General features: G+C 37.7%; 1 protein-coding gene and 1 pseudogene across 11 annotated transcripts in view; both read right to left on the reverse strand.

Moving 5' to 3' along the window:
• Nucleotides 1-25,189, reverse strand: part of ANK2 (ankyrin 2) — a 629,932-nt gene that overhangs the window by 167,622 nt on the left and 437,121 nt on the right. For all 11 annotated transcript variants that reach the window (XM_087437715.1, XM_087437712.1, XM_087437714.1 and 8 more), the window contains 2 exons: nucleotides 7,451-7,549; nucleotides 5,159-5,257 (listed from right to left, as the gene is read on the reverse strand). In XM_087437715.1, the coding sequence (XP_087293841.1) occupies nucleotides 5,159-5,257; nucleotides 7,451-7,549 (198 nt within the window). The remainder of the gene's footprint in view (nucleotides 1-5,158; nucleotides 5,258-7,450; nucleotides 7,550-25,189) is intronic.
• LOC147915873 (RNA-binding protein 42 pseudogene) lies at nucleotides 12,770-23,158 on the reverse strand (annotated as a pseudogene).

Here is a 25,189-nt window from a genome sequence, read left to right on the forward strand (position 1 = left end):
GTAAAACAGTGTAGACATAGATAAGAAAAATGAATCAAAAAAGACATCACAAACCATATTTCAGAACATATATTTCAGTCTTCCCTGTGTTAAAAATTGCATTTGGTAAAAGAACACTCTAAGAGAATGGATGGCTGATTGAAAAAGTCTCAACTATGGATAAGGTGTCACAGTTACATGAATCCCTTCATTGGTAGTTGCCTAGCTTTTGTGGAATACTTTTAGTTATTCCCACCATCTGAGCAATTATACCAGGAGAGAATGGATGGCGTCTGAGCCAGGGACCCACTCTTGTGGAAGGTCCTGGACCTCCCTAGTGGAGGTAGAAGGTGTAGAGACAGTTTAAAGGGAAACAGTGAATTATGCTGAGGATTGTTGGAAGGAAGGTGTCCATACCAAATGGCCATGGGTTTGTGGCTCCATCGCTAATTTGTCATAAGACTTTGGTTTTCCCACATGCCTCAGTTTTCCCCATATCCAAAATGAGAATAATAATTACTGATGCACACCATGGTAGGGACAAAAGGGGATTACATAACACATGAAAATACACTTTAAAATTGAGTCTGAGTGCAAGATATTACTATTGGGCTGTACTTTTGTGGCATCTGGAATCTATTCCAATCCAGACTCGGCTGGACACATACCTCTTAAAGAGTCTTGTGGGAGCTTCCAGCCCATCCTTCCTTCTTATGAAATCACATTTTTCTTTCCCTCTATAATTATCAGGGAACTCAAACATCACAGGTTCCACTGAATAAGGTAAAAGATAGAAAGCTACAGCTACCCAGTTTTACTGTCCCCATGCTCCACAATTTCACTAGCTTCAGCTGCTCGGAGATATTCCCTATTCCGGGATCCGTTTTGCATTCTTTTATTGTAGTAAAATATACATAACATAAACCAGTTTGCTTTGTAAAAGCAAAAAAAAAGATATTTTTAAGATAACTTTGCTTTATTACACTGGTCACTCTGATTTTAATAATTTTACTTAAGGACAATATAATAAAGACCTAAAGGAAAAATTTTCTCATATGAGGAACAAAAAGTTACATTTTTGTAGAGAAAATTAAAGAGGGGAAATTCCTCAGGGCAAATTTCTTTGGCAACAACAGCAAAATCTCTTCATGTTTTGAAGATTTTACAGAGCTATAGCGTTTATAGTTCACAAAAAATGCTAAGTGACAATATTCCACCTTAAACTTTTTGCACGGATTCTACTTCAGGAGAATCACTTACATGGACCTTAACAGGGTTTGGACCAGAAGAAAAAGGAATTTTTAAAATTATTCTCTGGGGTCTGTAGTGAAGGTAGAACTGTTACGGAAACTCTGCGAAGCGGTTTTGCCTGGAGACGAAGATTACGAGCAAGTAAGTGAAGCATCTTTGTCTCAGTTTGTCATTGATAATGACAGAGGAAATGAAGATCAAAAGAGATAAGGTACACGATGCACTGGAGACAGTGCCTGGCAGTTGGTATTATTATCTGTCCTATTATTAATATTAACATCCACTGTTAGGAATGATTGGAATACACAACAAAGCTAATTCTTAAACATGAAGAGCATACATGCATATAGTTAGCCTCCAATCACATATGTGCAAGGCATTACGCCAAATCCTAAAACTATAAAGAAGTGTAAGAAAAATTACCTGCTCCAGAGAAGTTTACCCCTTTGCAAAAATTGTAGAAATACATTAAAAAAACAAACCTGAGATGGACAAATATCAACAGGCAAAAAGTGCTACCAGAATTTAAAGGAACTCATTACTCTAAGAATATTTTTAAAACTTTTTCAAAGTACAATTTCTTTGATAATATGTAATTGGAACAATTTTTTTTAAGTCATATCTCTGAGTCTAGCAGGTTTAAAGGTTATAAAAGTGACAAACAAATGCCCGTACAGATAGCCGGAAAGCATCCCAGCACTACTTATGAGGACACTTTAGAGGATGTTAATACGCCTAGACAAGATTTTCTGAAAGTGTCTGTGTGTTCAACAAGCAAGCAACCATCCTCAAGGCAAATAGGATTCCTCAGATCACTCTAATTTGACTTCCAGCCCCATGATTCCATCAAAACAGCTTTCAGTGAGGTTAGGATGAGCTCTCCACGCCCTTGAATTCAGGAGACCAAAGAACCAAGCTGGAGAGCCACAGGGTGAGGGCAGCACTTAAAATCACACCCAGAACTGGCTCAGAACTGGCTCAGCTCACTGCTGAGCTCAGAAACTTGAACATTTGTTGATTGTTATCATATCAGTCACATAATTCTATTTAAAATACTTAAATTGCTCCTGCTGGTGTTCTGGATTTCTTCAGGAAATAAAGACAGCGTCTACCAAAATTGGCAGTGTCATGCGAAGGTAATCTCATAGTTTACGTAGCGAGTGCAGAAAAATCCATAGATGTGTACCTATCTATAACCTATGAGACCTGTAAATGCTTAGTGAAGGTTTATTCCTTGGAGCTTTTCAGAGAGTTTCCTACCTTCTTAATTCAACAATAACATTAATGGTCCATTTCCAAATAACTCAGAAGTTTTCCAAAGGCAAAGTACTATGCAGCCACCAACATTCCTCTGATATCAGACTATTCTGTACTTGCCTTGCATTATGCTCTTAGAAAGATGTAAGAGAAGCTATGATTTGAACACAAAATTCAAAATTTATGTTGTGCATTTGGGATTCCTATGCTCTTTTTCTGGTTCTGAAAAAGAAGTTATGGTCCAACTATCAAGAGCATGGCTCCTACCCATTCACCTGAGTCCACCACTGTCACATAAGAAATCTGTATCTTAAACAAGACAGGACCGATGAGAATCACATATGGAGAACTCACACCTGCCCTCGACAGCCCTTAAAACCAGGCCTTTGGAATTTACTCACACGTAGGAGCAAAATAGTTAACCTGTTTTATATAAATTCCTGTATTTAATCTCAATCATTAAATTATAAAACATTCTAAGTAATAATAATTTTTGTTAATTGGTAATGATGGTTACCTAAATTCAATATAGCAAATAATTTCATAGGCCTTATCAAATGACTTAGGCATTTAGAAAAACATCGTACGTTTTAATTATTAATTTTTATCACTCTAAAAATTGCTCGCAATGTAAAAATCAGTTCAAAGCTACTTGTCAGGATTTCCTACAACATAAATCTTAAATTGAGCTAATTGAATATAGTAAAAATAAAGATTATTTTAATCTCTTACTGATAATATAAACCTTCCTTTAAGATCTGTTACAATCTGGCATGATTATGAATATAAAGAACAGGCTCATTGACTCTGAAAGCAAATCACTGATTAAATTGTTTTAGCTTGTTCTCTTTGAAAAGTCTCCAAAGCCTGTAAATTTCCAACAATCACAGTGTAATAACCAATATAACTTTTATGAAATCACTATGTTCAACTAGCCAGTTGAAATCTTACTATTAATAAGATATTAATAGTACCAACGTATGGGTGAACGTCCCATCAAAAGCAAACTCCTATGGGATTGAACTTGACCAGGCTTTCATCACAAACTATTGGCTCAGGCATGTAGTTCAAACTATATTTAGTGACTCATTGCAACATTCTTATGCCCAGTTTTCTCTTACATTCTCCAAAGCAGCGGTTCTCAAAGTGTGGTCCCTGGACCAGCAGTAACAGCATTATCTGAGAACTTGTGAGAAACGAAAATTCTCAGGTCCCACCCCAGAACTAAAACAGAAGTTCTGGGGTGGGGCCCAGAAGCATGTGTTTCAACAAGCCCTGCAGGTGACTACAATGCAAGCTAAAGTTTGAGAACCTCTGCTATGAAGCAAAAAGATGTTCTCGTGCTATAAAGAAAAGTTTTTATCCCTTACTTTGAGGCAGTCGATTTTGTAGAGTCTTGTGTCTCTAAGCCCGAGATGCCATCATACTTTATAGAATATATAGGAGTTCTTTACAGATGGTACCAATGTTTTAAAAAATTTCATTTAATAAAGATTATAGAGTATGGCATATTCTCAATAAATGTTAAAATACTGATATGTATTTAACTAAAAATTTGGGTTGTAAGGGGAAAATGTGGTTATTTAAAACAGTATGATATTACAGAGATAAAAATGGATAATGTCTTCTCTGTTGTAATTTCAGCAGATTATTCCCTATAATCAAAGTCAAAGAAAATAGGGCTGATTCTAAGTTTTGCCCTTAAGCATTTTATGGATCCAGAACTCGGAACTTGTGCCATTTACACAACTAAAGCTATGTCTACATGACGAATGAATGAACAATATAGGTAATAGATATTCCTATACAAAAGCCTTCAAAGACAAGCTGGTGAGGTTATCCCAAAGAATGTATGGAGAAGAGCTGGTTTATTTTGCCAATAGCCCCCATGGTACGGCCTGTGTTATGAGAAAAACCAAAAACCTTAAAAAATGGAGAAAAGAAAGGGATTTGATTATAAAGATAGGAACCTCAATTTCTACACAAATGCATAATAGATACCAAGAGTAAAGCTTTGGGCAAAGCAATATTTTCTATCCCTTTCCACCAGAAAAAAAGTAGGGATCAAGTTTACGGTATGACATATTTTAATTATTCTTTTAAAATTTTTCTTAATTTCCTTTTAAGAACATCCATTTCCTGTCTTATATAATTGTTATTATATGCATCATAAGGCTGTGGGTCTCAAATTTTCCTGTTTCCCTTTGGAGTTTTGTAAGGCCCACATTTGGAGTGTGAAGTAACCAAAGTAGTGTGATTCCCACTTTATAGCAGATTTCCCACTGGAATGCTAATCTTTCGAGAATTTTTAAAATTTAAGGAGAGAAAATCCTTTTATAGAGCAACACAGAACTTGCATGAATAATTCATATTTCACAGATGTCACTGTCATTCTGGAAAAAAACACTTTATATTCTTTTTTAATGCACTTAAAGACAATGATAGACTTGCACATGTCAAATTTTTAGTTATATTAAGAGGGAGATCATGATACTTCAAAAAAATAAGAAATGTCATAGCATGAGTTAATAAAATAATTTGGCTGAAATAAATAACAGAAGTATTTATAGTAAATTTATCTACCCAACAGCTGGCTAAACCCATTAAAACAACTTCAGAAAGCTGTTCTAGTTGAAGTTCATTTACATTAGAGAAAATCCGAGTGTAATACCTGAGACTGTGCATTAATATTGGCTCCTTCCTTAACAAGAACTTTGACAACTTCTGCTTGTCCAGCCAAAGATGCAATGTGAAGAGCAGTATTTCCCTTCTGTTTTGGAGAAACAAAATATAAAATGTTAGCTTTCCAAATTTTGTAGAAATCATAATGTACAGGCATTTTCAATTTTTGCTGATTATTTCAAGTGGTTAAAACTTCTCACTCTATCAAGATAGCAGCCCATCCTGGGAAGAGAGAATTTTTTACCATCAAAATGTTGACCATCCCATATAGTGTCTTTCTTTTCTATCCTTCACAATTCCGCTGTAGTGTTAAGAACATGCAAAGACTGAGTCCTTATTGAATCAAATAATTTGGGATGTGTGTGCATGTATGCATATGTGTGTGTGACAATATCACCACTCAAGCGATTTAATCAACAACTAAAGAGTCCTACCCCAAGGTAAAGTTAATTAAAAAAAAAAAAAATTGTTTACTGAACCACTGAGTTTATATGACCTTGCAGAGAAACCTAGGAATTTTAAGTGGTAGAGAAACTGACTTAACTCACAGTTGTATTTCCAGCCACTAGAGCACATGGTTGTTCAAAATATTTTGAGAATAAAATAATACATTTTACATGAACTACAATATTATCAATGATTTCTACCATATGCTACATCAAAATTTACCACCTACAGTACCAAACTCAAATGAAAAACAGTTTAAACCTTTCACGAAAAGAAAATATAGGCTAAGAGATTAAAATATAGGTTGATGATGTGATTAAAATCAATAACAAAAAGAAAAAATGAAAAACAGAAATCTGTAGATTCAAGGCCATAAATTGTGGACACTATTCTCTTTGTTCTCTTTTTGTCACCAACTCACTGTGGGGCCTTCAGCCACTCACATCCTATTTTGAGGGCTCAGGTGCCTCCTCTTTAAATGAGGAGCTTTAAAATGAGATTTTTTCTGGATCTAAAATTCTACAGTTGTAATCTATGATTAAAAGTGAACCTACATTTTAAAATATCAATAGAGTTTAAAGGAAAGGTAAAAAGAAAACAAACACTTAAGCCAAAAAGTGGTTGGTTTAATGAATATATTATATTAATATGGGCAACTCAGGGGAAGCAAATAATTTGATACACATTCAAACTGATATTCTTTAAATATTGGTTTAACATTTATTTGATGTGACCAAGAGAAATGTTAATAAAAATGTTCATTCTCTCTTTAGGTTCAAAGTATTTATTGCATATAGTGAGCTTATATTTTAACTGTTTTGGAATTGCCCGAGAGTTTTTTGTTTGCTTGTTTTTCTTTTTAAATTTCCACTAGAATTGCTGTCTACTATACTAAACTGTGAGCAGAGCCAGTCTACATTTTGGCAATTATGAAGGAAGTGTTGGAAATCCAAGTTAACTAGCCATATTCCTAACGTATTCCAGCACTTTTTTTGTCTTTCCTGATGAGACTCAAGCCCCAGCTGGAGGCTCGAGTGCTGGCCTCCTCACTCTGCATCTCCCACAACCATATTACCACACTCAGCCCTGGTCAGCAGGCTTGATTCTGATTGGATACTGTTTTTTTTTTCTTCAAATTAAAATTTTACCTTCTGAAGACAGATACTTGGCACCACTGATGACATTTTTTAAAATATCTGTTGTTTCTGAAATGACTCCCCAAAGACAAGATTCAAATACATTTTAGCAAAAGAATTACCAACAAGGAAGCAACAGTTTCTAGTATACTGAGTATCATGCATATTTCTTTAAAAATGAGTCCAATTTCCTTACAAACACATTATGGTGACAAAATCCAATTTTACCGTAATTCAATCCATGATTTAAAAATCTCTTTTCCATTAGAGTACAAAGGATTCTGTATATTCTCTTGCCAAGTTATATGAATATATTAAAAGATATAATTAATTAAAGCATCAAAATTACTTGTCATTTCCATTGAGAGGTTTACTACATTAATTTATTTTTTAAAATGAATTAACCTTAGGAAAACAGGTGCTATTGTCTACAGAGAATTATATTAATCTAGTATCTATATGAATTAAAGGAGAAAAGACAAAATATTATGAAGAATTCTTCAGTCTCATATCTGATAAGTCCCTAAATGAAGAAATTCAAACTCTAAAAAGTTTAACAGAAAGGGTTTCAATTTCAGTTCTGCATTGTTGAAAATCTTGGTGTTCCAGGAAACCTCTAAAATGTATAATCAGGGAAAAGAAGCTTTAAATCATGTCCTCTTTTCCAAGGAAAAAAATTCTCCCAGCATGAACATTACCTTAGTGGCAGAATCCACGGAGGACCCTCTTCCCAGCAGCTCCTGCACCAGCCCCACGTGGCCCTCCTTGGCAGCCAGGTGGAGAGCGTTGAGTCCATTCTGAGAAGAGAAGCAAACAAGGCTCAGAAGTGGAGGAATGATGAGGGAGAGAGTTGCTGATCTTATGCTAGTATATATAACCCAGAGAATAGACAGACTCTGATCTCCTCATTGTTCTCTTTTTCTATTAGCTCGACGCTATTAAGTTCAGAGAGACTAATTTCCAGTGTTTTCGATTCAGAGAGGCAAAGAGGTAAATATTCATTAGAAATGTGGATTTGGTAACTTCATTTCAATAAACTTTTTTTTTAACTAAGAAATATCTAAATACCTTTCCAAGGAGAAAAGAAAAACCAGAGCAACTCTATCATTTATTGTGCCAGCCAGAAATAAAATTCTGTCCAGTTTCTAGAACCCACAGAGCTTTAAAGAAATTTTCTTACTTTTTAACAAGCAGGGGAGAAATGTCCTTTCCATAAAAATTGATTAAAAAGCCATAGGATAATTTCTAAGACAACACAACTTTGCAATATAACACTGTACTTAGAAGACATTTAGTACTACCACACTAGTTTGTCTTGAGGGTTTTTTTCAAAAATTTAAAATGTATCTTATAATCTCTGATAGTACTATAATATCTGGTTCCCATCTATCTTAATTCCTGAGAAGTTAATTACTCACCACAGCATTGAAAACTCTCATTGAAAATTTCACTAAATATGAGATCTACATATATTATACTGACATAAAGTTTGAAAGTAGATCTTGTCATACATATAAGGAGAATCGAGTACAAATGCAAGTTGCTATACGGCAAGTTTCCTGTTTGTGGTCATTGAACACCTTATACTTAATGATTTTCTTCTGCAAAGCGTTCAGGCTTTTATATTTGATTCAAAAATATAGTAATATTTGGTTTTTTCTTTGTAAAACATAGTCCTGGTTTCTCATCAACATTTAACTTTGAGTAGCTGATATAGCTGCATTATCAATACATGCCTATCATGGTTTCTATATATTTACTGGCACAAAATAATAAGAATTAAAGCACTTTTGAAATTTATCATTATATTTCTAGAAAATTTAACAAATGAATCAACAATATAGCAAAAACTTGAAAAAGATGCAGTTTTATGACCCCTGGGTTCTACCAGTATGCAAATGATGTTAACTGTGTTACCTATACACAAATGATTCAACAAATAAAAATTATTTTTCACTCCATTCACCAGACCAAGGAAAGCATTACATTTTAAAGTTGTTTTCTGAGCTAATTATTCAACACACAGGCTCTTTGGTAACAGGAAGCACTTAATTTAAATAGACGTAATCTACTTCGCAAACAGTAAACTCATTCTCACAGACATGGAAGAGAAAGCAATATGGCCACAGGGCAGGAATTTTTAAGGAGATAATTAAGCCTGATAATATTTAAGAGCCTTTAACTTCACCGATAGCTTTTTATTCTATATATTCTTCAGCATGACTTTTTATTGGTTTTCCTAAGTTGTTTAGAGGAAGAAATCTTTTACTCTGTATCATGAGCCATTACATAAATGTTTTTGGAGAGTGGATCCATTATTTCAGTCAGTAAGAATCAAAGGTTCCAATCATTGGGAGTTGTCTAAACATATTTAAAGAATTTTACATCTTAAGACATTTATTTAAGAAGTTACCTTTCCTTTTCCTCAGTTCTTACTTCTGCCTTCATCTGAGGTTTCAGAACCTGAGAGTTTGAAGGACCTGTAAGACTGTCCAGTCCAGTGATTTACCCTGCACTCAGCCTGAGTCCTAAGACAGAGGATCTACTCAATAAATACTGTTGGATGAATGAATGAATTTAAAGAGAGCTAGAGGGAATATTTTGGTAACGATTACATTTGTAAATAATCAAAACTATTTAATATATTTAAAAAAAAAAAAAAGATTGAGTAGCCCCTTCTTTATAAGCTTTCTATATATCAGGATTTTTGTCCAAATGGGAATAGAGATAGCTGGTTTGGAGATATTTTTTCCAGGTGCATGAGGCCTGTCCATGGAATGACTGGACTTATTCTGCCCAGGAATTGTTATCTTCTTTCTAAAATCTGATGCCATATAATTCAGTAAGTTCTAACTTGAGCGGCAAACAGTTGGCTTGGTCAAATAACAGAATCTCTCCATGTATGAATTTCTGTGTTGACCCATTCTTTATGAAGTTCCTCTCCAAGACTGGAAGAATGGGGAATCATTTTATTTGCTCTTCTGCAATTCTATCTCTTTCAATTTTAAAAAAAGTTCCTTTTTGGTGACTTTTATACCCCATTAGAATTTTCCCATTAGATCTTTTACTTTTTAGAAATTCTTTTATCTGATGTCAATGTTTATTTAACTTAAAAAAAAAAAAAATTTAACCTGTAAATTGAAATCACCTGCTGAGGGAACAGGGAGGATTTCCCACCTTAAGTTCTCCCAAGCCCTTTAACCACCCCAAACAGATCACATCTTCCTGGACTAAGCCCATGGCTTCTGAGCTGCAATTAGTTGAAGGAGGAGGAGGAAAAGGAAGAGAAGAGAGCATCGCCTCAATATATGCCAGTGATTTCTCTTCTAGTTCCTTAATTTACTATTTCCCAGGATCATGTCTCCCTGTCCTGTCATGGAAATATTTCACTATGCAAATCAGCAAATAATATGTATCAGGGCTTTTTTGCCCACCCCCCAACCCCAGCCAGTTGTTAAACATTTACAAGAAATATTAAAAATTCTGTAATTTGGGCAGCATGTGGGATACATCTACAGGGAATCTTGTTACATTTTTAATAAAGAATCAAGCATTATTAACTAACCATCAATCCTTTATTGCTTAAAATGAATGCTCTAGTCTAGTTTGAAAATCATCCCAACAATACCATTCTGAATGTAACTTTCTATGAATTTAAAATAGAAGGTTTGAGAATGAAGATGTTGAAACATGTGTAAATTTTCTTCGATTCCACAAGTGACCAACTCTCTGAGGTTTAGAGGATTTACAATACTCTTCTCAGTCTCCCTCTGGGAGATAGTTCTCCTTTCACACTTCAGCATCAGCTCTGCTGAAAGCTTGAACTTGCTGTAGACCAGACTGCTAGAACACTAGACTTCAGATTTTCGTATTTCAACAAATACTGACAAAAACTTTTAAAAAAATTAACAAAGGTGACAAGACAGTATCTCAAATAGAATAAACCTCACACAATATAAAAACTTACAAAATTCAGATATATACTTAAATTAAACAATTTCAGGAGAAGGTATCCTAAGGAGGACTCCAATGCCAAACTATCTTAGTTTACTCCGTAGAGTTTTCTTTTCATGAATTCAATGTAGCCAACCTCATTTTCACCCAGAAAAAGAACCCATTTAAATTTATAGAACAGTATAGAACATTTTCTCAATAATTGGCTAGCTTTCTTCTCAATTAATTACAAGGCTAAGTTAGAAGAATTTTGTAAGGAAAAAGTATCCTTTTTGGGAGCACAAAGTTCCTACTACAAATCACTGCAATATAGTTGCATTTTATTGAAAAAAATCATCAAAAATATGATTAAAATTTTCTATATGAGGGAATAGTTCAAAAATCAAACTGCATACAATATATAAATGGAATTCAGCATACACGTCTCCAAGATTTCTGTAATAGTAATACTACCGAAATTAGAGTAGCTATAAAGACACGGATGGTGAGTGAAATTCTAGTTATAAATGCTGTAAATCCTTAATCTGCCTTCTTTTAAAATGCAATGAAATTGGGACTGCTCTCATATTATTGAATTTGTGTTCTTTAGCTGTAGGAAATAGCAGACAAGCAACTTTCTTTACACTAACGTTTTGGTGTTGGAATTTCTAGCCAAAACAGATTTAATTAACAACTGAATATGTTGGCTAATTGTTATCAGAAAAAGCAACTCAGCATCAACTGTACTTAAAACAAAAATGTTTTATTTTGTGAATATGAGCTAATATACAAATTAATCATGTTTAAAATGGAAAGTGATAAATAATCCCATTCAATAGTACAACTAAGCTAACTCCTTGAGAATATATTTTGTAGTTAACCCATTTGGCTGAGTCCCTCAGGTCATGTTTCTAAAAATCAAACATCCCACAGGAGCCACACTAACACTCTTTAGCTTACCGTAGTCAATTAGTAATACTGGCCCCCATTTCAAAGGATGTTTTGTTGTTGTTAGGTACTTTTCACTTTGTCTGGTGAGGGAGTGGGAAGGAGGTAGACGTAAAGAACTGGTCAGACCTTTTATATCTGGGTGCAAACACAGGGCAGGTTCTAGCAGCTTCCCAGTAGTACCTCCCACACATATGGTGTTTGAGGCACAAAGGTCCTTTTCATATCAAAATATAAAATAGTGTCAGTTTCTGCATTTATTAGAACACTCACCATGAGCTTACCACGTTCTGGCCAAAGAGTCTTCAGAGACAATCCATATAAAACAGAAACATTAACTATTCATTCTCTCTGATTAATATCAGGGTAGATATTCAGTTAGATCACCAGAAAGCAATGTACCTGGAGCATGTTATCTCTATTCCCTACAGAAATGGCTTCACTGAATTACGAAATATTACTACACATTTGGTTTTGACATCAGGTAGAAATAAGAAATGTCGACATGAGCAATATTTATGTCCTTGTGTCTATCTTATATGGGTTCTCTTGATTAACTATTGTTGAGTTTAATAAGACGAAAACATTCAGTAACACGAAAAGTCTCTATGCTTCTTTTTACTAACTTTTAATTTAAGAAAATTGCACAATTCAATGTGCTTGTCTTTTTCATAGTTTCCAGGAAACACAGAATAAATTCAGTATCCATGGGAAGCAAGTAACATGACTCCTCTATTCCTCTCTTCTTTTTGCTTGGTTTTGCTTTTATCTTGTTTAGTTTCATTTTTAATGATGTCAGAATCACAGTGCATCTGAGTGTGTATATGTATATGTTGTGCCACCAATACTTTATTGCAAAAATTCTTTAGTCCTTTTGTATCTCAAAACAGCACTATGCCACGTGCTAGTCTCACTTAGTTTGATGTATTCCCTACCTCAAAGGATTTACAGACGACAATTATACTGTGATTAATATGGCTGCTCATTCTAATGAGCTATTCAGTGACTCAACCAACTAACCAACACTGGAAAAAACTTAGAAGAACATTTAAAATGATTTAAAAACTAAAAACAAAATTTTAAGAGGAAAATCTAAGAATTAATTAAACCTGAAAAATAGTAGGCTAAGCAGTGAATTCATATCCTCAGTATGCTTGGAAATAAAAGCCATTGGCGTTATTGTCACTGAGTTAGAGAAGATTGGAAATCTTTCCTAAAATTTTAGGGTCGTTAAAGGTTAAATGTTTCTCATTTGTATGCGATTGACTGAATGTAGCTTTTTTTCTCTTTTTCCTTCTTTTCTTTTTCTTTCTTCCCTTCTTTTTAGCTTGCTCCTTCTTTTTAATACAGTGTGGTCAACTGCAGGAATAATAACGTGGTGTTGGGAATAAGCAAGGCAGTCTGGTCTTTGCTCCGCCACTAACCAGACATGTGGAGTCGGCCAAATCAATTAACCTCTCTGTCTTCTAACGGTCTTACATGTAAATAATAATGATGACAATGGAAAGTGATGATGACCATGATAAACAAACATTCATGAGCACCAGTTATGTGCTAATCATTGCTTTAGCCTTTTTTTTTTTTTTTAATCAACGGAAATTTATTAAAACTGGTTTTGGGGAGGATGAGTGGGTGGATAGTTGGGGGTTTTTCAAAGAGAACTGTGGGGAGGAGCCAGCGCCCAGGCAGGAAGGAGCGGGTGCCAGGCCGCAGACCCCACCTCAGGCCCAATGTCCTCTCCCGCGGCCTCTCGCGCAGCACGTCCGGTTCCGGTCCTTCCACGAGCTCGTGCGCAGCTTGACGCAGCGCGAGCCCACTTCCTTCCGGTTCGTCTCACCCGTGGAGCGCACGTAGTCTCTGGGGTCCTTAAAGCTGATGAAGCCATAGCCCGTGGTCTTGCCTGCGCTTGTCCCGGATCCCTTTAGCCTTAAGTCAGGACGGGAAGTGGCTGAAGGCGCGTGCCAAGATGCCATAGTTCACCTCGTTGCCCAGATGCCCACAGAAGATCCGGAAGTCACCTGCATCCCACTCCAGCAGGCTGGGGTCCTCCCAGCCGCCCCCAGCCGCCGTGCGAATGCAGCGTTTCCATTTCTCTGGCCTTCCTTTCTTCTTGTCCTCACCGGCTCTGGGACCTCGAGAGCCGGGAGCCACGGCGAGGGGGCCAGGACCGCGGACGCAGGGCCGCAGGCCTCGAGCGCTGCTTCCGGCGGGAGGGGCGGGGGCTGCGCTCAGGCCAAGGCACGGCCTGGGCAGCGGTGGGCTGCGCCCAATGACAGCTGGGCCAGTGGGCGCGTCTCCTGCCCCCACAGCCGCCGGCGCGCTAGCCTCCTCCAGCCCGGCTGCTGCCGCCACCACCGCCTCTTCCTTCTTCTCTTCCAGGCCCAACCCCAGGCCTAGGCCCAGCTCTCGGGGTGTGGCTGGCTTTTCCTGGGGAGGCCTCAGAGCAGCCATGGAGCCCAGGGGGGACCCCAGGCCCAAGCCATCGGTGTCAGCAATATAGACGATCCAGGGGGCCCAGGCAGAGGGGGACCCAGGAGGGCCTGGTGAGGGGGCTGCCTGCTGCAGAGGAAAGGGCCGAATCTGCTCTCTGTAGCCCGTGAGGGAGGAAGGCTAAACACAGGATTGGGGTTCTCTGGGGGGCCACAGCTGTTCGCCACAGGAACATGGCTTAGGGAGCCTCTGCACCGTCCAGGCGACTCCGATCACCAGGGCCAAAGCCAACTGGGCCCACAAAAGGAGGGCCACCCACCATGAGAAGAACCACTGTGGCTGCAGCGTTTGCCGACGCCTCCAGAGCCTGTTGCACCTGCTGATATGTGTTGGTCGCAATAATTGGGCAGATCACAGGAGTGGCTGCGACATGCATCGCCTCTACCATGGGGACCAGCAGACCGTGGGGACCACAGGCACAGCACTTCAGATTCCGGTTACCGGAGCCCCCAGAACTTCCTGCTTAAACGGGGCCATCTGCGCCTCCATCTCCGTCAAGCGTTCCTCGCCGCTCTTGCCCGGGGTGCCGGTGCCGGGGGAGCACAGGTCCTTTGCACCCAGGAGTCCCGGGGCTGGTCTGCAGCTGTTGTGGTCGCTGTCACGGCATACTGACAGTCCTTGATACTGGCTTTGTGTAAGTTAATGCAGATGAAACAATATGAACTTGAGTCTTTTGAAGCAGTCAACAAATGTTCATTGAGCTCTTATTGTGAGCAAGGTATTGATTGGGCTCATAGATCTGTGAGTCCCAGGCAAGTCATCACTTTTGATTCTGCAACTTTTTAAATAATGCTATTTCTATATAATATCATTAAACTAACTAAATATACCAAGTGATTAAAAAATAAGATCTTTTATTTTTTGTGAGGAAGATCAGCCCTGAGCTAACATCCATGCTAATCCTCCTCTTTTTGCTGAAGAAGACCGGCTCTGAGCTAACATCTATTGCCAATCCTCCTCCTTTTTATCCCCACAGCCCCAGTAGATAGTTATTTGTCATAGTTGCACATCCTTCTAGTTGCTGTATGTGGGACGCGGCCTCAGCGTGGCCGGAGAAGCAGTGCGTCCGTGCGCGCCCGGGATTGGAACCCCGGGCCGCCAGTAGCGGAGTGCACGCACTTAACCGCTAAGCCACGGGGCCGGCCCAAAAAATAAGATCTTAATGCTACTTTGAAACAACTATGTGCACACTAATTAATCTTAAAGGGCAGAGATCTTTTTTGTTTAGCACTTCTATTACATTTTTATAAAGCAATATTATAACATCTTGTCTACAATCAGATTTTACAATAAGTGCTCTTCGCCATTTCTATTGCTGATTTTATGAGATATTTTGCCCACTGACTGCTTTTCTATGATTATGTAAATCTAGTAGATGAAACCCAAGGTAAAACAGATAGTCCATAAAAAGTTTTAAAGAGTCATTCAAGTATTAGTTACATTTTTGGCACATACAGAAAAGAGAGAGAGTAGTCCATCTGGAAAAGCTGAGGGATAGAATCAAGAAGACACAGCTAAACACACATGAAGGTTAAATGCTGGCATCAAAACCCATTAAACTGTTTTGCATCTTAGTACAAATCCATAATCAATACAAACTTATCAGTTAATCAATAAGTACATGTTAGGTACCCACCAGGTGCTCAGCTCTAGGTGTTAGGTTCTAAGGGAGAAGCCAAGCACATGTGACATAGTTTGTGTCCCTAAAGAGCCCCCAAAATATTTATTATTAAACAACTGAAAATCACCTCAGCCCTAGCTTATATTTGTCTGTGATTTTTCTCAAATCTCTGGCTATTCTACTTTGCAAATCTTACATGTTGAGTTAAGGGTCCTCCAGTCTGTCTGATGCATATCAGAAAAGTACAACTAACTTATATAACTTCCTTAATTATACTAAAATGTGAATATTTAGAAGGAGGCAATTGAAATATATGAGTTATTGAAAAATATTAGAAGAAAGAGATAGAGAGCAAATGGGCACATCAAAGGGCAAGAAGTAAGAACAGAGAGTGACACGGAGCCCCACCTCCACCCCACTCTCGCTCTGCGTGGGGCTCCAGTGTCAGAGACGCCCTGAACCAGGAGCTATTTTCAAGATGAACTACATGCCCACATAGAGAGATACAAATAACAATGAAATACTATTTACAGTTTTACTCTTCCATTAGCATAAATGACATTGGCAAAAGGATTCATCTATACGATGGAGAAAAAAAAAGTCAAACTCAAAACAAAAATGACCTGTTTACATATTCCCCATCAAAGTCCCACTCTTTATAACCATCCATAATCTATCTCCACTTTTTCCACCTCTTCCATGGGCTGCTCTAAACTAAGAGTACTCACTGTGATGGACTTAGGATTTATTTAGTTTTTATGAAGAATAGGAAAATCTAAGCAAGCAATGCATCATCTTTGTCAGACACAATTTAACTGATTTTATGGTGTCTTTGGCTGGTCTCCAAAGGTTTCTGATTTAATAAAGTAAATCAAACCATGGATGACCTAAGAGGAAATTTGTTTTATTAGTGAGTTATTCTCAAATCTTCAAGGCTTTCTTTTTAATTCCCAAATGATGACTTTTTAATGAGGTATTTGCTAAGCCTTCAGCAATTTAAAAATATTTACAGTGAGGCTTGGAATTTGGTGGCTCATTGATCATTTCATAGGGAAAAGGCTTAGAATAAGAATTTTTTTGAAGATATCTCTTTATGTAGTCCACTTCTGGATCTCCACTTCAACCCATCTAGTGCCCCTGGCTGGTAGCTCCTTTTTGGCACTGGTCCTTCTCCCCTGTCTAGCCCCACCAAATGTTCCTATCATATAATCCACAAAATATAGAGAATGACGTTAAATATGATGGTAAGTTAGCTTAAGAGAAGAAAGAGTTGTGAAAACTCTTCAAAATCTTACCAAGATCAAGAGGAATAAAGAGGTTATGTGTGCTGAGAAATAAATACTTGATGAATGAAAGAATGAGAAACTTAATGACATAGCATTATTATATTTTATATTTTATGTTTATCACATTATTATATTTTACAGAAGAGAACACTAAAATTCTCAGAAATCAAGTGATGTGCCTCAAAGATCCTTACCATTAAAAAGAAGAAAAGCAAAAATTCAATCTTAGATCTATCTGATTTCCAAACTCATGCTTTTTAATATAAAATAACTAAGCTCTAAACCCATATTTCAAACTGTAGGTCATGATAGCATAAGTAGGTCATAAAATCTATTTAATGGATTGCCAATCAACGTATTTCAAAACATGAAGTAAAACAAAGAAAAACAGAGTACACCGTGGACAGTGAGTGTTGATTTTGTTTTTGGTTGAAACTTTTCAAACACAGATGCACACATGCCCGTGTGTCTGTGTGTGTGAGAGAGAGTGTGTGTGCAGACATGCTCTGAATTGCAAAAAAATTAAGGAAGTTTAGCCAAGAGCCGAGACGTGAGGGCACCTTGAGGAAACTAGATGTCTTTTCAGACCAAATAAGTAAAAAGCTGATGCTCACAAAGATCATTCTAAAAGAGGAATGATTTTTATAGTATGCTTAATTGAATTGTCTGAACTTAATAATTTCCTTTTTTTTTTGGCTGAGGAAGATTGGCCCTGTGCCAACATCTGTGCCCATCTTCCTCTATTTTGTATGTGGGATGCCACCACAGCATGGCTTGATGAGCGGTGTGTAGGTCCGTGCCTGGGAACTGAACCTGCGAACCCCGGGTCTCCAAAGCAGAGCACACGAACGTGACCACCATGCCACCAGGCTGGCCCCAGTAATTCCCATTTTACACGAGTGTCATGATGCAAATGAGAGGAGTGACAATGGGACAAACGAGAATTCTTCGTTTTGAAACTGTTGGCTGTTAAACCACATCCACAGCTGGGGTTCCGAGAGGGAGTGTGGACTAGGGGAGAACACACATCAGACAGCAGAAACCTGGGCTCCCATCCTGTCTCTCATACTAATGATGTGATTTAAAGCTTCTTCATTAGTAAAAAGGGGAAATTTCCCACTCTGCTTACTTCAGATAGTTATTTACAAGAGAATATAAAATAATGTATGTTTATTTATTTGGAATCTATAAAGTAATATACAAATATAAGATCCTATGATTTCCTGGTTAGACGCAAGAAGTAATAAATCCATATATTCCTAAGTCTCTCCTTCTATTTTCTGTCACTAAGATTTGGTTAAATATGATGAGTTGAATTGAGTATTTTTGAGTCTAATGTCTACCTGGGCTTTGGAAATTATTAATTTATGCAGAAATGATTTATTCTAAAAAGTTTTTTGAATTCTAATGAAACCTAGGAAGCAGATGGGAACCTGGTCCATTAGTAGTCATCCTTGTCAATAATTCAAAGAGCTGCTATTTTACTACTGAAAGTTTTAACTCTCCTAATGTAAATGTCATTTTCACATGGTCTCATTTCTTTGGTTAATTTTTATGAGAAATGATAGATAAATTATTTCTTTAGTATTTGACTTAATATGTGCTAAAGCAAAACATTATATGAAGCTCAAAGAAAGAAAATTATTTGAGCTACTTATTATTATAATAGTCATGGTTTAAAGAGATTTAAACATTAAATTTAAAAGTCAGCAGCAAATTATTTAAATGATAGCTAAAACTTATTAGAGTTTATTCTTATGTTATCAGGCTCAGTTCTAAGCTTTTAATTGCATTAACTCATTTAATCCCAAATTGAATATTATGAGTTATGAACTACCCAGTGATTCTAGCTCAGAAAATACACTCTTAAGCCCTACAATTAAAAAAAAAAAAATCTAAGGATCCTGCATTATAATCCTATTTTGCTTTCTTTAGACCTCAATTTCTCATTAACTCTATTTGGTATTCTGTGGAATAGGAAATATCTCAGGCTTTGCTAATAAGACAGTTGTTAAGGAGAAAAAATATTTCCTTTAAGCCTCTAGACACATAATGTCCAAATATGTTCAAATTAGAGAGGAATTCTATAATGAATTCTAGAATGTTATGGTATCATATCCATACCAAGCTTAGCTGGTTTTAAGTTAAAGTAAAAATGGAGGAAGGAGGTTAGATTGATTGATCCCTTAAGTTTCTCACAGTAAGAAAATTCTGTGATTCTTAGATCAGATGACAAGTAATAAGAGTATGATTTCCAGAAGATTTTAAAGAAAATATCCAAGAGACTAAGTCATGTCTTTGTATATTTATTACTGACTCATTTGCTATTTCAATCAACTCATCCTGAAGGAGAGCATTAAAAATCTGAACTTTCTCCTTCTAACATAGAATTTTTCAAGATTGGCAAGCAGGGAAAGGAGTGTGTGTCAGAATCAACCAGTAAACTTTTTTTTTTTTTTTAACGAAACAAGAGAACTCCCTAGTGGGTAGCCTGAAGCAGATGTGCCTCCAGGAGCTAAGGGTGAGACTGGAGTGAGGGAGGGAAAGAGGGGCAGGAGCTCAAAGGGACGGAAGGAAGAAGAGACACTAGAACCTAAAAAAGTTCCACAGCTAATTCCCCCTACTTCTAATGAGGCGCAAGATAGGAAACAGATAAAAACATGGCACAGAGTTTAAAAATTAATATAGACTGGAGAAAGCTTAAATTCAATAATAATAATTGAATATCAATTATTCACATATTAAAATATTTATTGTATGCCAAACATTGTTCTATGAACCAAGTCCACATTTCAAGGTACCCACACAGAAGTCTAGTAATATTACAGAATTACAGTGACTTCTAATCTTCCCTCCATGTTTCACAATTTTAATTAAATATAAGCCAAATTTGGCATGCTGGACTCTGAAAGGATATGGGAAGAGTGAGGGGGGAGCCACCAAACAAGAGAGTCCTCCAAGTAGCACATCGTTACCCTGCTTTCCATCATTATAAAATGATTCCTACAAATGGCATTTGGTATCAATTTCAGGTCTATCTGAGATGTACTAGCTGGCTTTTATCCTCTGAGCAATCACAAAATTTGGTTCTTTTCACAATTTATTGTATTTTGTGTTTCCTGTTTATCTTTCCAACAAAGCATCTCATGGGCAAGAATCAAATCCTATTCACCTGTGTCATCTCTACACCTAATATAGTATGCAGCACAAGAAAAAGGATACTTCAGTAACGTTCGTACAATGGATGAGCTAATAAATAGCATGTACCATATGGAGGTAAACAGGACTTTGCTGAATTCATCCAGTCACTCTGCATTTTGTCAGTAAATGCAGTTAGTGTGTGGATAAGTCAAGTATAAATATGTCCATCTCTAGCCTTTGGAAACACAATGAGGAAAGGTTCACTCTCTGAGGCTGAAGCTGGTTAACATTAACATTTATAACAGGAAATTAGACCCCGCGAGAAGCACTTAATATAAAGTGACTTTTCTCAGCCTGGAATCCCTGGATGTGTTCTTAAGGATCTCAGAATTCTCTGAGAATTTTTTAATTTCACATTTTCATTTTAATGCCAATCTAAAAATAATAATGGAAGTATATTCTGGATCATCTGGATAATCACATTTAATTAAATATCATCTAATAATGTCTTGGTTTTGGTCATGTTTAGACTGTGTTGACTGATTCCAAGGGATCACTTAGGGGCACACTCAAATTGTAATGAGTATTTCTCAAACTGAAGCATACAGATGTATTCTCAGGGGTCCAAAAAAAAGTCGCCCTCTGTAAGTGGAAGAAATACTGTCTTAAGAGATGGATTGTAAACATAACCTGAAAAAACTTAGGTCTTTCCATTTAGAAGGCAGAACAGATGCTTGAGGAGGCACGACTAGAACTTTCCTGAGTATTAGAAGCTTTACTGAGACCCACAGGATTACAAATTGTGTGAAAGAAATAATGACAATTTTGATTAAGTTGGAAGGAATAAATTTATTAGTATTTGTCCAGAATTTGTCCATCCAGCCATCCTAGTTTGAGTGAAATCATTAATTGTGTCCAGACCAAGTTTTTGTTAATTAAATTCCATCTAACTGCAATTATCAGAGCCCTAATTTAGTCTCTTGAGTGAGTGTGCACAACACAATGGGTTTTCACATGATCATTTGGGCTCCCAGTAGTCTCCTTTGAGGCAGAGAAGTATGTTGTGAAGATAACATATATAAAGTACGTAGCACAGTGACGGGCACGTAGTAGGCATGCAATAAAGGTTACTATTACTTGATATTGTAGGTATTATTATTTCCCACTTCACAATGGATAATTTGAGACTCAGAATGATTTAAGTGAATGGCCCAATGTCCATGTTCATTCAATCATCCATTTATTAAATATTAGTTAGATACCTATTATGTGCCAATCCTGGGTCTTATTCCTTCCAACAGAGTACTTGCTGTTTTCACTAAACAACACTGAAGCCTAAATTCTAGTTGATAAATCATCCTTTGTGAGCTGGTTCATATAAGTCCATGCTAGCCTCCCTCCCCCCGAAGTTTAATTTGACCATATTTATATCAATACACTTCACGAACCTTTCTTTTTAAACCTTAATTTTCCAGTGTTGCCAAGGTTCCAAGTTCCCAGTTTGTGGAACCTGCGTTCCTTTCTGCATATCGCTAAATTGTGAGCTGTGGATGCAACTGGTTAAGAATCTAGTACTTCTTTAGAGACACAAAAATCTCACTAAAAGGAGTTGTTAAAAAGGATTGTAGAGACTATTGCTAGTTTGATGTCCAAACTTATAATTTCAAGGGAACTTGAATAACAGGTCTCTTGATAAACTTCTGGTGATTGCTTTGGATGAGAAAATACATTCTCAACTCTGATAAATTGTTTCTTTCTCTCCCCTACTTCCCTCCTCTGCCTCTCATGGGTGCTATTGCTGTCTTCCTTCATTCCTCAAAGGAAATATTGTGCCATAAGTTTTCTAATAAACTTCTTTCCCAAGGACAGTAGCATCCTTCATTCACCCCAGAAATGACTCTGGGTACCCACTATGGTGCAGGGTTTCATTTCAGACTGTTCCCACTGCCCACTCCAACCTGCACAGAGAACCTTCTTCTTTTTACTGATGATAGCTTTTTGGGGGGTGGGAGGAGCCAGGGATTACCTGCTCCAAAGTGTGCCCTCATGAGCTTTTATTCATCTGCATTTTGGACTCTTTCATCCCACCCTGAAGACCTTTCATTTCTGAGGGAAGAGGCTGAAAAGAAAGTGAGTAGGGGACTGAAAACAACTGCCTATATCAAGTTATACACATGTACACATGCAGGTTCATTAACAGACAGGTGGTCCCTGATCATGCTCATCTCAACGGACAACCACTTCTTAGTACTGGACTGCTGAATTCTCTTCCACACATCTATTTCCTTCATTTCTAAGAATTTGAAGAAGTTACCATCTGAAAACAAGGTTTTCTTTTTTTTTTCTCTCTTTCCTTTTCGTTTTTTTCTCCTTATTCCAGGAGAGAGAAGGGCTTGAAAAGACTGGAGATCATAGGATTCAGGTTACTCTGTTACAATCATCAATCATACAATCATGTATGTACAATCATACAGGCATACACACACACACACACCAAAGAAGAAATCCATGAGGGCAGGGAGGGATGGGAAAGGACTGGGAAACTTCTATAAAAGGGAGAAAAAGACTGTTTAGAATAAGTGATCAGTAAAAGAAAGAGAATGTTAGACTACCAGTGGGCAAAATCTCAGCTTCTGCAAAGGGGCTGGATGATTTTTAATGGCACAAGAAAATAACCAAGCAGCAAAATGACTAAGCAGGAATGGCAGCTACATCTCACCTCACACACTACCTGTGTTTGCTTGTAGTGTGTACCTGAAGAGTTGTGTGGAATATGCATTTGGATCAAGATCTTCCCTCTGCTGCCCTTCAACAGCAGAAACCAAGGTGGGACTCCAGGACTCTGCAGGCTCCCGGCTAGCCTCCTCCCCATGTCTTCCTCCAGATGAGCCCCACGATCTCACCATCACTGTCTGGTTGGGACCATATGGATTAAATTTGTCATATTCTTTATCCCTGTTTATGCAAGTCACCAGGTCAATCCTCATCCCTCCAAATGTGACCCCTGTATGCCTCTGTGTATCCCCTTTTCTGACTCTATCTCTTATCACTCCCCATTTCCTGAGACTCTTACATTAAGTCCTCTGGAACACATGAATATAGTCATCAGCAACATCTCTGTATCCTAAATCTCTTCTCTAAACATGCCTCTTAACCTTCTCGCTCTAACTGAAACCCAAAGCCACTGCTTCCCTGAAGCCTACTCCAGTGGCAGACATTTACCCCTCACTTAACCACTGGACTCAATAGAGCTGTACTTATGCTCCTTGCCCCTCATTGCTCTTCCAAACTATTTTCCTCCTCCTTTTTCACAAACCTCCAGATGTCATCAGCCTGTATCCTCTAGATCCCATCTCTCATCCCTTAAAGATTTCAGCTTCTAGTTCATTGCCACTTTTCTCCAAGATATCTGTAGGTGATTTTTCCCAAACTTTGGACTTTCAAGTTCCTGACTTCCTCTCTGCCAATCATTTGTCCTTTTCTCTACCTCATCCACTTCTTCCATGGTCACACTCTAGACCTTGTCATTACCAATAATATAGTCTCCCTCCAGGATCTCAATTTCAAGCCTCCAACCCTTTGGCCACCATTTATTTTCTTGCAAGTCTACTGGTCCAACTCCAACAATCCTTAAATCCCTGACACCTAGAGTCTGTTCACCTTTTCACAGTGCCCACTGTCTTCCTCACTCAGCCTAAATTCCCTGCATAATCTTTATGATCATTTTATTCCTTCTCTTGTATGCAAGGAATACATACAGTTTCTCTAGCTATCTTATACATGCTTAGCTAAACCACATTCCTGGTTATATATAACTCTCCATCTGATCCCATGCCTGAATGTGGCTGCAGAAGAACACGCATATATGCTAACTGGTCATGATCCTCAAGTGGGCCTTTAATGCCCCCTGGCAATCATACTCTGTTACCCTTAATCACTTTCTGTCCCACTCTCTTAGATGATTATTTCACATCTTCTCTCTCCTCAGTCTCCATCACCTCCTCTCCTGTCTTCACTCTCAGCTGATAACTTTGACTCATATTTCACTGAAAAAATAGAAGCAATTAAAAGAGAACTTCCACTCTGCATCCAGCTCCCAGCACCACACCCACACTACTTCCTGCTCCTTTATCCATAAACCCTTCCTTTTCCTGAACTATACATGTTCCTAGCAAAAGCCAACCCCCTCACTTGTGCACCATGCCCCATCCCCCTCATCTACTCAAGGACAACATCCAGCAATTCTCCCTTCTCTCTCCTGCATCATTGATTTTCTCTCCTCTGCTGATTTTTTTCTACCAATGAAATAAAAATGCTATTATTTATTTCATATTTTTTAAAAAAGGCTCTCTTGGTTCCATTGCCCTTTAGCCACCTACCCCATTCTCTGCTTCCCTTTATAGAAAGAGTCCTTGAAGTAGCATGTGGTCTGCCCGTCATCTATTGAATCAACCCCAGGCAGGCTTTCACCCACCCTTCAACTGGAAATGCTTTCATCAAGTCACCAGTTACCATGACATTACTAAGCTACTGTCACTTCCTCAGCTTGTTTCATCAACATCATTCTACAGAGTTAATCATTTCCTCCACCTGAAAATAATTTTTTACTTGGCTTCCAAGATAGCACACTCTCCAGATTTTCCTCCTACTCCTCTGGACACTCTTCCCCATCCTTCTTACTGAGTCCTCCTCATCTTCCTGACCTCTACAAGTTGGAGGGCCCCAAGGTTCAGTCCTTGGACCTCTTCAGTTTTTCATAAACACTCACTCTTTTGGTGATCTCATCCAGTTGCATGCTTTTAACACATCTAACACTGAGTGCTCCAAAATACGTATCTCTGGCCAAAACCTCTCCTCTGAGCCCCAGACTCATATATCCAACTGCGTACTCAATATCATGGATATCAAATAGACAAACTGAACATGTTCAAAACTGACCTGAGTATTCTCTCAAACCTGTTTATCACACAGTCTTCCCCATCTCAGCTAATGGAACCTTAACCCTCATTATTCTCCTT

This window comes from Ceratotherium simum, chromosome 12 (genome assembly GCF_057802395.1).
Source record: "Ceratotherium simum simum isolate JZ-2026a chromosome 12, ASM5780239v1, whole genome shotgun sequence".
Classification (NCBI taxonomy): domain Eukaryota; kingdom Metazoa; phylum Chordata; class Mammalia; order Perissodactyla; family Rhinocerotidae; genus Ceratotherium; species Ceratotherium simum.